Source organism: Chiroxiphia lanceolata, chromosome 16, assembly GCF_009829145.1.
Source record: "Chiroxiphia lanceolata isolate bChiLan1 chromosome 16, bChiLan1.pri, whole genome shotgun sequence".
Classification (NCBI taxonomy): domain Eukaryota; kingdom Metazoa; phylum Chordata; class Aves; order Passeriformes; family Pipridae; genus Chiroxiphia; species Chiroxiphia lanceolata.
This window is the reverse complement of record NC_045652.1, coordinates 13,709,693-13,726,562: the sequence shown is the minus strand read 5'-3', so window position 1 is coordinate 13,726,562 and position 16,870 is coordinate 13,709,693. Positions and strand designations below refer to the sequence as shown.

Below are 16,870 nucleotides of genomic sequence, written 5' to 3'. Positions count from 1 at the left end.
AAAAGGCAGTTCTGCCGAAAATACACGCGTGGGTCATGACCTGCAGAAGCAGGATTTTGGCTCTGGGCTCCCGTCGTGTCTGGGCAGAGCGGCCGCCAGCCCGGTGTCCCCAGGGTGTGTGTGTGGTTGGAGGGGCAGGAGCTCTGATCCCACAGAACCAGGTTTTTATTTAATTCCAGTTGAGGCATCGCAGAGCTCAAATCCAATTAATTCTAATGATCCTAGAGAGAACACAGCGCTTTGCTCCTGCCCTCCTCCTCGTGCTTTCTCCTGGCATAACGGTGGGCGCCTGGAAAATATCATGTTGGATGTGATAAATATTTAGCAGTGCCTTAGCAATCAGTTTCCCTCCCTGGAGGGATGCTTCTCTGTGGTTTTGGTTGGTTTTTTTTTTTTTTTTTTTTTTTCAGTGTATAATACTTCTCCCTGAAAGCTGCTGCTTTTATTTTCCAGCTCTGAGCTGCAGTCCAGGGCTGAGCTGGAGTTTGTTTGCAAAGGTGGTAGTTGCTGAAGGAACCTCACCTGTGCTTTGTAGAGGTTCCCTTTGGGTGCCTGGGAATGGGAGCAGCTTTCTGGTGATTTTTTTTTTTTTATGACCCCAAATGCCACCTTTCCAGATGTGGGGCTCTGTGGGTTTTTGGACGAAAGATGGTTGGAAGATGGTTTTTGCTGGTGTTAATAAGGCACAGCCTGGGCTGGCTGTTTTCTGGGGAAAGAACTGGGAGAGGAACTTGTGTTGGCTGGGGAGGTGATTTTGCTCTATCAACAAAAAATTTGGGGTTTTACTGCCATGACTCAGGATGGCTTGTGGGTACATATGGAGCTGGATGTACCCACTGCCTCTTGCTGACAAACCTCTGTAGCACAGGTCAAGTGTTAGTCAGGGATTTTGAGTGGGGGAGAGGGCAGAGAAGATTTTTTTTTTTTTTTTTATGGTGGAAACTGGAAGTTTTTGTTGTTTTTTTCCACCTGGGAGATATTCCATCTCCCTACAGCCCATTCTCTGCTTGGGTTGATGCTGCACTGGTGCTGTGGCAGCATTGTGAGTCCCAGTGTTCATTGCCCCAAGGAGCACTGGAATTGCTGGGCACAACTGCAGTGATTTCAGATGTCACAGTAGTGCTTTGTTTGCAGTGGGTCTGAGTCTGCTCTCTTTTCTGGAGCTGGGACAGGGCTCCCTGGCTGCTCCTTTCTCTTGCAGCTTCTTCCCAGTCTGGAACAGAGTTGCTGTAGGTGCAGCATCTGGTGGGTTATAGTGTGGCTAAGAGGAAGGGCAGGGCTTGAGGGTCTCGTGATCCCAGTGGGTAGGGGAGGAAAGGAGTCATTGCCTCATGCTGTGGGAGATTCTGGACCTGCAGGGGGGTGAAGGTGGAGGGGAGGTGGACCCTTTCCATCACCCACCAGGCTGCCACAGTCTCCATCCTCCTGCCTCCCTGTGCTCAGGGAGGGGCACTGCTGAGTCAGTCTGTCCACAGTTCTAAGCCTTAATTTCATCACTTCAACTGAAATTATTTTTTTTTAAAGATAAATTTCCATTAAAAAAAATGTAACTTGAGTGTAAGAGGAGGCAGGATGAGGAGGAGACAGCACTTACCAGAAGTTGTTTGCAGAGCATTCACCCTTCCTCTCTGTGCACCACCGCCAAAATAAAATCTGGTTTTGGAAAGGAAGAAACCTCCGGAGAGCTCAGTACAAGTAATTTCCCATCAGAGGCTGTTAACCTTAGCTGTGGTTTGGCACTGGCATCAGCTGAACTGCTTGTATCTGCTGATGCTCTCTGGGGATGATGGTGGTGCTTGGACCCCCTTCTCCCTGGGATCTGTCTGTGGGACACCGAGTGCAACTTATCCTGTTTGTCCGTGCTGCCTCATCTCCTGCTGTGACAGTGCCTTTTAGGAAACTTAAAAGCTGCTTTTAATGATTGTATTTCATTCAGAAAGGTCTTGGAGGTTTCCAGTAAGGAATGCATAAATCCCTGCAGCTGGGATGGGGTCCTGCTGGCATCTCTTGGGTGGTGCCAAGAGCCACATCCCCCGTCAGTGATGGGTGTGGATGGGACCTGTGGTACAGGGCAGAGGGACAGGAGGGGAAGAAGTTGTCCTGCAGGACTTGGCAGGTGACAGTCATGTGTCTGACAGATCACAAACACGCAGGGCTGGTTACGTGGATGGGCTGGGGGTGGTTTAGGGGAGGATGACGAGGTTATCTAGGGAGTGTCAGCTTGTCTGGGCTTGCAGGCCAGTTAGATACTGCTCGGGGGGGGGGGGTGTAGGTATGTATGTATGTATAAACTCCCTCCTAGCTGGAATCTCCGTGGGATGGCTGACACAGCAGCCTGTTCTGCAGGGGTGTTTGGTGCCGTGGATGTCTTCACTGGTGTGTGTTACAGCAGCTTGGAGATGGCAGCATCCTGACCCAGCTTGCTGGAGGGCTTTTGGCACAACTGGAGCAGATGTTCCCTCTTGCTGCACTCAAACCCTCCCTGCAGGAGGCTGTTTTCTACTTGAGGGAGTGAAGGGCAAATACACTGTGTGGTGGAGGCATTTTTTTGCCGTAGGATGGAGATCTTGGTTTACTTGGTGTGGAAGTGGGAAAGCTGAGGCTTGAGAGGGAGATGATGGAGCAGCAAAGAGTGCAGTCCCCAGGATGGCCCCTCTGAATCAGTCCTGGACGTTATGGGCATGGCTGCAGGGGTGTGTTGTTCTGAAGACATGAGGATGTCTTTGCAGTTCATCACTAGAAATGACGTGGCTCTTTTGCTGAGAGCCAGATGTGCTCACTGTCAAGGCTTTTCAAGAAAGCTGCTCTGCATAGTTAAAAATCCCCTGCTGCTGCAGACCGCTTGGTTTCTCTCCTGACACGCTGCCAACTTGCATCTGAGCCAAAGATGAGACGATCTCGTGCTGATACGTGGCTTTGGCTGCTCTTTGTCATCTAACAAACACCTCTGAGAGGTGCTCAGGGGTAGGTGACAGGCCCAGCCCCACATGCCTGATTGTATAACCCCATACCTGCACCCAGAGAATCCCTGCCAGCACAGGGCAGGGCAGTGTGAGACACTTCTGTGTGTGTGCACGTGGGCTCAGCTGACTTCTGAGGTTTCACTGGTCTCCCTACAACTAAAATCATCCACTCTCTGCCAGATCTGCACCGTTTCACCCACGGTGCTCCCAGCTGGCAGCCATCCCCATGGGCAGGAGCTTGGTGGTCAGAAAAACTGATGTAATGGTGCAGAAAGAGGATGAAGGTGCTGGTGGGTGGGAGGTGGGTGGTGATGCTGCTGGGGGACCAGCCTGGACCTGTACCAGCCTCTACACTGTGCTCTGTTTCTCTCTTTGGCGGTTTCCCTTAAGTCTGGAAGCAGCTCCACACTGCTTTTAAAAAGAGGGATGTGGTGGGTGTTTTAGATCTTCTTCTACAGCTCCCAGTGTTTACTCTTTGTTAGCATCTGCAGCCCATTTCCTCCAGGTTTTTGGTTGATCCCTGTGATTGTTTGGCTGTGAGCACCAGATGCCAGAGGATGGCTGGCACTGCCAGGGCTGGGATTGTCCTCAGAGCCCAGGATACCTGCAGGGCTGTGCTGTGGCTTTTCTGCCTCTTCTGCTCTGCAGACGCTGCTTTCTTGCCCAAGAGCAGCTTTTTGCAGATATTAGTTACACCTGTCCCTGCCTGGTTTCTTGAAGGACGCCTGGGTGGTGAGTGAAGAAATTACCAGGCAGAAACTGTGGGTGAATTTGCGATTTAAACTCTCATCAACCTTGTGTGTGCTTTGCTAAGGTGCTAGAAAACCACTCAGCTTTTCCTCCAGCAGCTCCCCGCGCGTGTGATTTCTTTGTGCACATTCCAGGTAGCTGCAAGTGTTTACCCTTAATTCTGGATCCGCAAAGAATCTCATGTTTGGTAACTGTGGGTTTCCCCGTGGGGCTTTACAGTCTCACCTCAGCGAGGGAAACCGTGTGTAACCGTCCCAGGGACAGGAGCCAGCCTGGGCTTCCCTTCATCTCAGACAGGTTTGATGTTTCACACGTCTCCTTCCAGCTCCTCTCCACATGTCACGCTGCTCCTTTCCCCAAAACACGGATGTGAGGCTTGCCCTTCCGGGATAGAGGGGATTTTTAAGAATTGATTACTTCTTATTTAAATGGAAGCAGTTCTTGGAAACCCTGAGCGTGCCCCACAAGTGCTGCAGGCTGAACTGCACTGAGTCACTGCCTGTGAGCTCCTGGGCCGGGACAGGAGCCGGATGCATCGGGATCAGCCTGTCTGCAGAGACCTCTGCCTTCCTGGGACAGAGTGGCAGCTCTTTAATCCGGCTTTACTAGGAAAGGCCTGCAACACTCCCTTCCCTGAACGTCGGAAAAATGGCAGTGTGATAGGTGGATATGAGAGAGTGACAAAAGGAGGGGAAAGAAGATAAATCCCACCCAAAGGCAGCAGCAGAGCGAGGCTCTGCCCTTCCTGCCGGGGCCACGTGGGAACCCCGGTGGCGAAACGCCACCGAGCTGTGGGCACGTTTCCTGTGGAGCCCCTGCTTTTCCCCGGCATGAATCAAAGCTGCCCTGTGGGCACTGGGCAAATCCACCACAAAATAGGTGTTTTCCCCACGCAGAGCTGGTACAGCCTCTGATAAGAGCCTGCGGATGTGGGGCGGGGCAGGGTGATGCTGGGCAGTGGGGCTGTCAGTGTGCCTGGTGGTCCAACCTTTAACTGAGGGGGGATTTTTTTTTTTTAAGCTTTGCAGCAAAGAGTGTGGAGGAACAAAGGAGAAAAATGTTCGCAGGTGATTTCTGCAAAATGTGGAGTTTAGCAAGTATGTGGTGCTTATCTACCTGTGTGTCTGTCAGAGTAGGAGATTACATATATGTATGTATGGGTGTGTGTGTATAAAATCTTCCTAAACCAGTGAGCAGCAGGAGCTGACCTCATGGACCAGCTGGATGTGGGATTTGTTCTGGGAATGTGGATGTGATCTGTCCTCTGGGGCAGAGGAACAGCGATGGGAGAACAAGAGGTACCCAGTGCAGGAGGTAGGGCTGGTGTGGTTGATGCCAGGGAGAGAGGCTGCAGGTCTGGCTGGCTGGGGCTGAGCTCTCCTGGGGGTTTTGGGAGCCAGCTCTCCCCTTTCTACATCAGCCCTTACTTGCAGCCCCTGTTGCAAGCAGGTCACAGGGACCAAAGGGCTCACCTGCCACCTCTTGACTTGGGAACATCATTAGTGGTTGACTGGTGCTTTTTGGCTGGGTGCTGAGGTTGGAGTGCAGTAACAGGAGATAAGGCTGAGCAGTGGCCTGAAGGGAATTGGACAAGTCTCAGTATTCCCTGTATGCTCTCAGCCTGGGGAGAGCCCTCTGCCTCATCCAAGCCTGGGGAAGCATCCTGGCTCCCCATTCACCTCCTGATGGGATGGCTTTTTCCTTCTAAGAAACTGAGGTCTCCAAGTGGCTGTGTCTGCTTTGCCCCAGCCCTCTGGTATGATGAACCCTTTGCATTTTTTGTCTTCTGCCTGGTTCCCTGGAGCAGAGAGGGACAGGGTGAGAGAGGCAGGGAAGAGGGATGGCATTGAAAATGCACCAAAAAGAGCAAAGAATTGGTGTGGGACAGCAGGAGATGGAGGGAATTGTGCTCCAGCGCAGACTTGCTGTTTTCCACAAGCCACCAGATCAGCACCTTGCTCCAAAGGAAATAACCAAAGGTTTTCCCTGCTCCTGCACCCCAGAGAGGTGCTGCCAGGTCAGTGCTGGAGATGCACAGGTTTTGTCCACTCGAGCTGTGGTGGCATCCTGGGAGCAGGGAAGTGCTCCAGCTCCCGGAGGGATAATGTCACTGTGAACCCTCTGAGCAGCTGCCTGCCCCATTCCCCAGCACAGATGCTGGTCTTGAGAGTCCTGCCTGAAGCCTCTGGACCAGGGAAGCACCTGGGTCAGTCTCTTGTTTCTGCCCCTCTCTGGACCAGGAAGCTGTGGACATCAAGGCTTTCCCTGGTTTTTTTTTTTCCCCCTTCCATAAATTCTGTTTTCAGAGCAAGTGCCTGCTCTGTCTTACATCATTTGCAGAGATGAAATCACTCTGTCCCTGCCCGAAGTAAATTGGAGGGAGGATGGTAGAAATCTATTTTTTCTTTTTTTTTTTTTTTTTTTTTTAAGAATTGCCTTAAAAGCAGAGAGGGGAATACTTTGCTTTCTTGACAAGTTTACAAAGTTTTTGGGACACCTGGAAGTACTTGAATTATGCCAGTTTGGATAGAAAAAGTGACTATTGACTCTGGAGTTGAGTTACTGCTGACAGTTACAAAGTCAAATGACTCTTTTTCCTTTCCCACTGTGCCTCCTGTCAAGCTGATCTATTCCAAGAGCGGTTTGAGTTTTCTTTCCCATCAGAAAACTGTCACCAGACGGTCACAGCAGTTATAAGCAGATTTTATTTTTTTTCATGGCTTTGCCTCTGGGGTGAGAAATGAAAGGGAGGAGTGATGCTCTGGGAAGGGCTGGGTGCCTGCTGGCAGGGAGATCAGAACAGGTGTCGGTGTTCTGCCTCTTCCTTTTTCTCTTTCTTTTTTTTTTTTTCCCCCCTTCTTTTTTAATAGTGTGCTCATTGCTTTTCTCTAAGCATTGTCTCCTCTGCCTTCTCCTCACAGTCCCAGCATTGAGGCTGGGATTCCTTCCAGACCTTTGTCTCGTGGTGACACTCCAGTGTCTGCAGCCGACTGGGTGCAGTCTGTGCTGGTCCCCCGAGGTGGTTGGTGGCTGAGGGTTTCACGCTGGCTGTATGTGCCCCAGCTCCATGACTCCTGACGATCCATAGGTTGGGTTAATTACCCATCCCAAGCATTTTTCCCCACCACCCCCAGCCTATTCCTGGTGTGTCCACATTGCCATTGCACTGCAGCTGAGCTTTGAGGGGGGGTGCAGCCTCAGCTGCTGCTTTCTCTTTTTGGGAAAGTTCAGCTGGAGCAATGGATGCAAAGGAGGCAGTGTCCAGGCCTGTGGCTCTGCTCCCATAGGATGCTGTGCCCATACTCTGTCTCGGTGCCCCTGTGACTGTCACCACTTTTGCAGTGGGGTTTTGCACAAGCTCTGGTGTAAAGGATCACAATTTTCGTTGTGTATGTGATGAGTCCTGTAACGTCACTGTGTGTCAGCCAGACAGGGCTTTTCAGAAGGGAGTCTGACCTCTGGTCACGTGTGGTTTCTTGAGGTGGAATCCATGTGCTCCATCACGGGGCTGGAGGAGAGCAGTCTGCCATGTGGGGACAAAACACAGGATCAGAAGTTTTTTTCCAGCCCTCAGGGTTGTGCAGGTAACCTAAAAATACAGCTGGAATGTGGATGGGTGGTGACATCCTCCCGGAGCTGCAGCTCAGGCCTCGTTATCTGTCCAGTGCACGGAGCCTGGGTGTGGCTGTGAGCCCCAGAGGTGGCCGTGCCAATGTTGGCTCTGGCTGTCGGTGGCTTTGCCTGTCCCCATATCCCTCGCTGGGCACTGGGAGGTTGCACCTTTCTGCCTTGCATCAGTCTCACCCAGCCCTGGTGGCACCGTTGGTGTGACATCCTGCTCTGCTGGGGGGCACGAGTCCTGCGTGGTGTTGTGAGTGATTGTCCCCCAAACACCATCCGAGAGGGTGAGAGAGATAACCCTGTTCCCTTTCCAATTGGATTCACTTCAAAGGCTCTATTTTAAAACAGAGCTGCTGAGTTTCCAGGCTGAGTGTCCCGTGCATGGCTTGGGCACGTGGGGCTTTCCCATGGGATGTGTGCATTGTATGTGGAAAGGCGAGTGCATCCTCAGCTTGGGGCAGTGGCTGCATTACAGGCTTGGTCAGGAAAGCTGCTGCAGTTCCCAGTTGGATGGTGAGATGTGGTGGGCATCAGGCAGAGTGGTGCTGGAATGGTACAGCCAGCTGGTGCATGGGCTCTTCTCTGATAAAGGGCATGAGGTATTCCATGAAAATCATCCCCTCTCCCTGGTTAGCCACCAGCTCTTCTTTCAGGACAGGTGAAGTCATCCATTTTGTGCTCAGTCCCAAACACGCCTACAAAAAGCTCCTTTCCAACCCCAAATGGGACATCTCTCTTTCGCTGCTCATGGCAAAGCAGCTCATCCCCATCCCCGGTCCCTAGCTGTGGTGGTGACCTGGCCCTAACCAAAGTTACCTCAGGAGAGGCTGCCTGTGTGCAGGGGAAGGGTGGGGAGAGGGGCCCGGTGCTGGCAGGGCGCTGTTTGAGCTCATTGCTGTTTTTAAGGGTGTGCTCTTCCACTTATTCAAGCCAGCCCACTGGCAGGAGGCTGCTGGGAGGGATGGGAGCCATCCTTGTCCCTGGCTCTGCCAGGGTGTGCCAGACCCTGTGGCGAGTGCCTGGGACTTCTCCCCATGGCAGGACTTGCTCCCTCAGCTTCCCTCAGCTTCCCTCACCTGTCACAGGTGACATCCCAGCACTGAGGTGTGAGGGAGGCTTCATTAATGCCAGTGAAACACCCGCTGCCTTTTGCTCCTCTGGGATTACCTGTGGCCTATAAAGGATTGGATAATTAATGGCAAAAGGTGCGTATTTTTTAAGGCTGGGCAATTCCTACTGCTGGCAAACTTTTGAAAGAGCTGCCAATGGTGAGACTTGAAAGGATGCTTGGGCTTGTTTTCGTTTCTTTTGTTTGTTTGTTTTTTAAGATGCTTTTGAGATGTCAGGAAGCTCTGCTCTACACCACCTCTGGTCCTCGGCGCTGAAACCCAACAGGACTAATTCAAAGGAAATTGTCTTTCCCATCCCACCTGCTGGGTTAGGGACTTTCTGCTCCAAAGCAGCTCTGACTCTGTGGGTGTCTGTGAAGATCCCTGGAATGTCTATGTCTGGGAAAGAGGGAATTAGCTGCTAAGAGGGTTTGTGATGGGAGGACAACACAGCATCGCTCTCCCCGGTAGTGCCAGGGGTGGGTGCTGGTGGCTCTCAGTGCCATCTGCAATAGCAGCTCCTGCGTCAGCATCCTTTATGTGCTGATGATCTGTGCCTGAAACTATACCCTGGGAGTGGAAATGAGCCTGAGAAAATACCTTCCGCAGTCCTTCTGGGGCTTACATAAACACTATTTAAAATTAGAGCCACTCATTATGTTGGTATGTGCATTTACCTTGACCTCTGACTTTTCAGCCTGCAAATGTGCATGGCCCAGCACAGCCTGGAGTTGGGAGAGAGCTCAGGAGCAAAGCACCAGCAGATTTTCTATAATTAGTGCAAGGTAAAGAAGCTGGTACAGTATCTTCCCCTCCAGGCTGTCAGGGAAATCGAAAACAAAACTGCAGCCTGTCAAAGCTGAGCCTGGCTTTGATCAGGAACGACAGCTCTGGCTTCTGCTGGGCTGGCTCTAAGGAAAAGGGGAAGAGCAGCGACACTTTGCCACAGCTTTTTTGCACGTGTTTGCAGAGAAACTAATGCTTTGGTCCCCCACTCTCCCCTGCTATTTGCCACCCAAATCCACGCAGCGATTTAGATTTTGCCACCAGAGATGCCGTCTCAGTTGTCACCCTGGAATAGCTGCTAAGCCCCGTGCGGGTATTGTCATGGAACAATATTTCTACTATTTGTTGTGGTAATAGTTGTTAGTGGCAGAGCAATTAACGTGTCACCTGCAGCACAACGAAATGTGACCTCTTTCCATCCTGGCACCCCCTCTGGTGCCCAAGCCAGGGAGCATGGGCTCCCCTCTGCTCTGCTCTGCTGGCTGGTGCCAGGGCTGTCCCGGGGCAAGGGTCGCTCTGGTGGGATGCCTGGGCCTGCAGGCTGGGTTTGAGTGACTCAGTTTGTCGGAAGAAAACGTGTCCCACCGGGATGCACTGTGGCAATCCAGCGCTTCGGCGGCTCCCGGAGCTGGAGCTGGAGCTGGCTCCCCACCAGTTTCCTGTTGACGTCACCTGCTATTTCACTGCTGCAGTTTTTACAACTGTTGAGCTTTCAAGGGTAATCGGAGCCGAGTCCGGCCAACCTCGGCAGCTGCCGATGAGGGAACGCGGCTCTACCTTCCCTGGCTCCCCCCAATTGCTTCCACTGCTGCTCCCAGCCTTGGGGACCGCCGGGAGCTGGGGACAGTGGGCAAGGAGAGCTGCGTGAAGCCAGGGAGTGCTCGGGGCCATGCATTCCCACTGAAAAGAATCATCGGTGCTTGCAAGAAGTGCAGTGTGCTGGATCCTGTGGGAATTTTTTCCCCTCCCTCCGTCAGTCCGCCCCCATCCCTCTCTTCTGCCAGGCGTGCCAGCGCTGCTCTTCATTTCTGGGAAACCATGGACAAGAAGCAAGGTAGATGTTGCAATTTCCAAAACACGTGGTGGGGGAGAGCAGAGGGCTGATTTTGGTACTAAAAGAGGCTGTGTAACTTTTTGGGGTCAATCCATGCGGTTTTGTTGCTTTCTCCTTGCTTGGGCGGGGGGCCGGTGTTTGCAGCTGGGGATCTATTTTTAAAGCACTGGAAGCTTGCATGTTTTGTGTGGGATTAAAACTCTGGTGTCTTAATTGTAGAAAAAAAGTATAAAATAAATAAAAATCTAGCATGTCTGAAGGAAAATATGCAGCGGGTGAAGCTGGCTCCTGGCTCCGGTTTGAGTTGCATTCCTGGGACGCAGGGTTTTCCAGAGGCTCTTGCATGCTTGTCCCGTATTAAAAAGCCTGTTGCATGGGAAAAGTGGGTGCCCATGACCCTGGCAGTCAGGAGCTCTGATTCAGCACGGGCTGACAGGTTGTTCTAGGGCTGCAAGGGGCTTTTTCTGCAGCGTGGTTTTTTCCTTCTCCTCGCCAGCAGTTTTTGCAGAAGTGAGGAGCGTGGGGCGGCGATGACCCGCTGGAGCCCCTCTGCAGCAGGACCTCGGCAGGCTGATGAGTGATGGCTTTCAGCAGGTTGAGAGCCCTTTTTCCACTTCCACAGGCAGCTTTTTCCACTCTCAACAGTGGAAAATAGCACGAAGTGTGCCTGTGAGGAGCTGGCTCTCATGACCAAGCACCCAAATTCCCCTCTCTGCTTTGCACCCTGCCTCAAATGTCTTTATTCTTTTTTTTTTTTTCCTTGATGCTTTTTAGTTCCAGCTCTTTCTTCGCAGCAGGGCTGGGACCCACCCTCCAGCCTTCTGCCTTATCCATGGCATTTGACTCTCCTCCTCGGATCGAGGAGAACCGGGATGCATCCCAAACATTTCCCCCAGCACTAACAAAGCGGTGCAGCTCTCAGAGCAGCCTCTGACTTCACCTGGGGCTGCAACCAGAGCCCCGGGGAAGCAGCAAAGAGGTTTGATTTCAAAGGTCGACTCAGGCAAATAGTTTTATTTGCAGTTCTTTAGATTGTCCTGCTTGTTCCTCTCCGCCCACGCCAGTGGAGTGGGAAGGATAAACCTCCCGGGGAGAGGTGCAACTTAATAGGGCTGAAGTTGGTGGTGGCAAAGATGAGGATTCCGGTGTAGAATTAAGCAGTTCCAGGAAGTGTCTCTGGCGGTTCTTGACTGGTGGTGGTTATAGCATGAGAAAAAAAAATGGGTAGGCTTTTTTTTTTTTCTCTTTAGGAGGAAATGGTTCCTTTCTTAGCATAAAGGATGCAGTTAGTGCCTGCAGCATCACGTGGGTTGCAATTTCGTCCGCACCAGGAACTTCTGTCAGCTAATTTTCCCCTGCCCTGAGTGCAGGGTGCTGTGCCGTGTGTGTCCACAGCCAGCAGCCTCTTCCAGTGCCCAGAGCAGTGCCCTGCCATCCCATGGGCTCTGGGCTGGCAGCAGAGGGATAACTGTGACATGTCCCCAAATCGCCTCCTCCTGCTGGAGGGATCTTCTGAGGGGAGCCGTGCTCTGTGCTTGCAGACACCCCTCTTGTAAGAACCTTGGGAAACTGGAGTGTTCCCAGGGTTTTCAGGTGTCCTAAGCAGTTGTGCACGTTCTAGCAATTCCTCCTGCACTGACCCTGCTGGGATCCCAAATGTGGGAGAGACAGTGCTGGGGGGGCCTTGCCAGTGGGAAGGAGCTGACAGCAGCTGCCTGCGGGGGCTAAAGGCAAATGCTGCCCTGGGACTCAAGAGCTTGAATTGCAGGGTCGTGTCATGCCCATCCTGCTGCCTTTCTGCTTCTCCTTTTTTTCCTTTTTGTCCTTTTTTTTTTTTCTCCCCTCCCTAGTCTTTCTCCACCCTCCTTCACCCAAGCAGGGCATGGGCTTTCCCTGAGGGGGCTGTAGAGGCACTAATGCTGCAAGCAGTGGAAGAAGCTTCAGCAAGAAGGAGTTCAGGCCAGGCTGCAGGGGCTGGAAATCTTGTGACAAATTTTGGGAGAGCCGTAACAGGCGAATCCAATCTCTGCCTTAGCTCTCTGGCTGCAGGGCAGCACCCAGGGTGACTTTATTCCTGCAGGCATGGGCTGAGCGGGGTTTTCCACCAACGTAGGTGGCCCTGGCAGAGCCTGGGAGTGGTGGTGGAATACCTCCAGTTTAATCAGTGCTTTTTCAGGTTGGAGCTAGGGAATACATTTGGGGCTAGGCTGGATGGGGTGGGAAGGAGATGGTCACTGATGCCAGTGGTACAGTACTGGGAAGGCAAAGATAGTAGTTTGGGGGCACAGGGAAATGGGCTGATGTGCAGGGCCCCTGTTGGAGGAGAGTTCATGGCAATGCACAGAGGCATTGAATGACTCTCCTGTACAGAGCAGGGGGTTTGGGACAGGGACTCTCCGTGCCCCTTGCTGCCCCTCTAACCCATGCTGCAAATCCTCCTGCCTGCGAGCTTGGGCTCCACCAAACAGTGCTCCCAGCTCCCCCCCAGCCTCGCTCTTGCAGACGGGGCTGAGGAAGGGCTGACGCCTGCGGGACGGGCCGCCTGGCTCCAGGAGCCCCTGGACCCTGGTCCTGCCCCGTGAGTCACCCGTGGCCGCGATGCCAGGGGAGCCGGCGGCACAGAAGGCGCTTTGTGCAGGGTTACTATGGCAATTGGGGAGAGGGAGAGCAAACAGATGGAGCAAAAACCCAGCCAGGAGGAGGGGGTATTTCGGGGCTTCGTGTGGAGGTCTAGCTGGTAACTGCTGGGGGGGCTGCATGTGAAGCAGGAACCAGCCTGAGTTTTGGAGCAGGCCATGGGGGAGGAGCGCTCAGTGCAAGGCTCCCGCTCAGCACCGAGCTAAATGCGTCCCTTGGGATGGAATGTGTGCCCACGGCGAGCTCCCCAACTTGCCTGGGTGCAGAAGGAGTCTGGGGACCCCAGTTTTTAGGGTCTGTGCATGGCCTCCCACGGTGAGTAGCGAGAGGCTGGCTGTGGGAAGGGGAGGCATTTCCGAACCCACAGACAGCACCTTTCCTTTGGCTCCGTTTTGCGTTTGCTCCTGTCGTCGTCACTCAGCTGGATGTTTTGCAAAGTGCCATCAGTGGGTGTGTGGGGCTGTTCACAGTGCCCCTTCCAGCCCTGCCGGGTGGGCGATGGGCAGGGGACACTTTGCAGGCTCACAAATTAGAAGCTGTGATTGCCGTGGCACAGTTGGGTTTCCAGAGGTGGTTTCCATCCAAGAGGGGTCGGTTTGGGGTGGAGTGACTTGCTGGCCGCTTTCATGGAGCTGGAAGTTCACATCACTCACAGGAATCGTGCTGGTCCCAGGCCTTATGGGCTGACTCTGACAAAGGAAAAATGGCAGATAAAATGTGGGTATAGACTGATCCATGCTGATTCCCTCAGCAGGGAGGGATGCTGCTGGTCCTGCAGTTGGGACCTTTGCAGTATGTTGCAGACCAGCTCTGACCTGCAGACTCAGTGAGGTTTGCATCTGGGGAAGGACAGGACTGGAAAAGTGAGCTCCAACCACCTGTTTTATCTTGGAGATTGCAGGGGACAGGGATGGGGGCTATCAGTGCTGGGAACATGTTGGACATGTGTTGTCCTCCTGTCTTGCTGCAGCTGCAGGAGCTCTCACGTGGTGCTGTGTCTCCTGCTGAAATTCCAGCTCCTTGCCTCTCCCCTCCTTTGCCTGGCAGCCTTTGGAGTGCTGGACTTTGTCCACACGCCTGCTCCCGGGAGCCAGGCAGGTAGGAGCTGTCTTGAAGGGCTATCCAAGGCCACTCTGAGCTGTCTGCTCCCATCCTACTGCCTGGAGCACACCTTGATATTCCTGCTTTTTAATGCATCTTTCAGCTCTGTGCAGCCACAAGCACCTTCAGCTGCAAAGTGCAGCTGCCCCTTTGTCTTGCCTGGGGGGATCAAGACCTCGATGCTCTCGACTGCAGCACTTCAGCCCCTTGGGGTCTGGTTATTTTCCCAATGTGCAGGGGTAGAATGCAAGTATCTGGCCTGTCCTGGCCCTGCCTGAGCCCTGTTTCCCTCTGCAGCAGTGGATGTTATCTCAGCACTGTTTGGAGCTGGGAGGAGTGGGAAGAGAGAATCTTCTTACCAGTCACTCCTGGTGCCCTGTCTGGAGGGTCTCAGCCTCTGCAAGCCTGGGTTTGTGGTGGGTCCACTACTGGCTGACAGTCAGTTCCTGCCTGTTTTTAGCCTGTTTTCCCTTAGTTGCGTTTGGGGTGTCCCCACTCCTTCTGGGACTAACCCCTTGGTTTTGCTGGAGGTCTGGTGGTCATTGCCTTCCATGCCTGATCCAACCCCGGTTCTTCCCAGGAGGGCCCAGCTGGGGGTTGGGGGACAAGGAACCTTTGGACAGGGAGCATTTTCGGGAACCTTGCACATCCCTAATGGCATGGGGACCTCTTGTGGCTGGAGAAACGGGGATGGGGCCAGGTTTGGCTGAGCTCCCGAGGCCCAGCTGCCTCCCTCTCCTGGGGCCCTGCATGGGTCATGAGGGATATGCGGCTGCTGCCCGGCTGGGCTGGAGTGTGAAGGCTGAGCTGGTGTCTTCTTTCTCTCTTTCAGGTTCCAAAGGATCCTTGGAGCCACACAAACCAGGTAAGTGCCTGGCAGAAATCACAGCTTTAACCCCGAAAAAGGTTTAAGTCTCCAAAGAGAGGGGACTGTTAATGGCCATGAAGGGTGAAGAGCGCTTGGCTGCAAGACCTGGAAAATGGTCTCTGTCAGTGCACCCCTGGATATTTCTGCAGGCAAATCCTTGACAGTGACATCGAGACCCACTTGTGCTTCTGGCTCTTGCCTGAAATTTTGGGCAAAGGGTCATGAGCACTGTGGTCTTCTTGTCACTTTGCTCACTGTGGTGAGGGGGTCCAAACCCTGCATTCCCTGCCTGGTGGCTGTAGGGAACAGGATGCTTGAAGGAAAAAAAGCAAAGATCCAGTTGCTCATTTGTGTATCTTCTCTTCCAGTGAAAGGCAGGAAGAAACCAGATCTGAGGATAACATGTGTCCCCATCAAACAGCCCGTTGCCAACACAACGTAAGTATCTCTGCTGCCTAAAGATGTTCTCCAGAGCTGGATTTGGCACTTTCTCAAGAGGAATGGCCTGTGAAGACTTCACAAAACCAGCACAGTTATTCTTTTCTCTTAAGCTCTGGCTCGTGAGTGATGAGAAGGAATTGCACACCTATGCACACGTGTGTGCAGGCACATGCACAACCTGTGTCTCTCTGGGAGGTGCCTGTTTTGATTTGAAATGGTTGAAAGGCAAAGGCTTGGAGACAGCAGGGAAGCTCTCCTTAATCTTTCTGCCATGGCTGTGCCAATGCCAAAGGGCAAAGATGTGGTGGAGAGAGCAAATCTGCCCAAGGGAAGAAGAGGGGAAGGTTTTTAGTGCAGGGAAAGAGAAGAGGTGGTGACAGCTGGACCATGGCACGAGTAGGGGGGGTGAGAATTGGGGAATGCTTTGCATGGCATGAGTATCAGGGTTAGTTTGGGTTGTTTGCAGCTCCTTGCCCTGGTGTGAGGAGGACACAGACATTTTACACTGTTGTGCTGCTTGGTGCTGGTGCCCAGCAGTATCTCAGGGCACTGGAATTTCTCTCTGCCCTGTTTGCTTCGTGCTGCTGATGCTTGTTGTGCCGTGGGGGAGAGCCCAGGGCAGCAGCGCTTGGTTTGACAAAGAGCAGACGGCGAAAATTCCTCCTCCATGGTGCTCTTCCAAAACACTTCAGGCTGTGTCTCCACTGCTGAGCCTTGTTTGCTCCTGTTCTAGAGAACTCTCCCAGCTCCAGGAGAGCAGTGAAATCCCAGAAAGGGAAATATCACTGCTGAAAACCCCAGGTAGAGAGGGCAGATCAGCTGGAGGGGGAGGCAGGGGAACTCCCCCATTAATTAAAGCTGTGCAGCCTCGAATGTAACAGCCACCTCCTTCCCCCACGGGCACATCTGTCTCCGCTCCTGCCAGCATTTGAATTTCCCCTGGAGAAGGCCTCACGTTGGAGTCTGCAGGGCGTTTGCATGCCCAGGGGCTGGTGCAAGCTGTCCACGGCTCCTTTTCTCTGTGCTTTTCAAGCTGCAGTGCAAATATTTGCGCAGTGCAAGGCTTTTGCTTTGAGCCTGAAGTACTTCCTTGAAGCAACCTCGAAGCTGGAGGTTGCTTCGTGCTCTGATGGGAATTGAGAGTTGGGCAATCTCTGCTCTTAGAAGGTCCCAGGGGATGGGGACAGCAGAGAAGTGAGGCAAAAGGGACAGAACTCTTAGGATGGCTCTAAAAGTCCCGTGCTGCCCGCAATGGGAAATGGGCAGCAATGAGGAAAAAGGCCATAAAGGGCGACTTTCGCCTGCCTGGTGTTGTGCAAAGCGTGACACCGAAGTGCTGCCTGCCCTGCCTGCCTGGAACAGGCAGCGAGTGCACACAAATGACTCACGGGTGAGGAATTACCTGTTGCTCCCTCGGTGCGCGTTTCGGGCTACGTGGCTGTCCTGTTACGACACCTGCCTGTCAAAACATGACAGCTGAGCTGCTCTGCCACAGAAACGGCTCATCCCGGCGGTCTCGGTTCCTCAGGCTTGTCTCCTG

The 16,870-nt window shown here is 53.1% G+C and overlaps 1 protein-coding gene across 3 annotated transcripts in view; it reads left to right on the top strand.

Moving 5' to 3' along the window:
• The window catches only part of MAP2K3 (mitogen-activated protein kinase kinase 3), a 32,744-nt gene that overhangs the window by 3,242 nt on the left and 12,632 nt on the right, over positions 1–16,870 (top strand). The window contains exons 1-3 of one of the 3 annotated variants that reach the window (XM_032703642.1): positions 9,971–10,283; positions 14,854–14,886; positions 15,258–15,327. In XM_032703642.1, the coding sequence (XP_032559533.1) occupies positions 10,268–10,283; positions 14,854–14,886; positions 15,258–15,327 (119 nt within the window). In that variant the 5' untranslated portion in view covers positions 9,971–10,267. Of the gene's footprint in view, positions 1–9,970; positions 10,284–13,207; positions 13,236–14,853; positions 14,887–15,257; positions 15,328–16,870 lie in introns of those variants that run through there. The other 2 variants (XM_032703643.1, XM_032703641.1) reach the window with 2 other exon arrangements.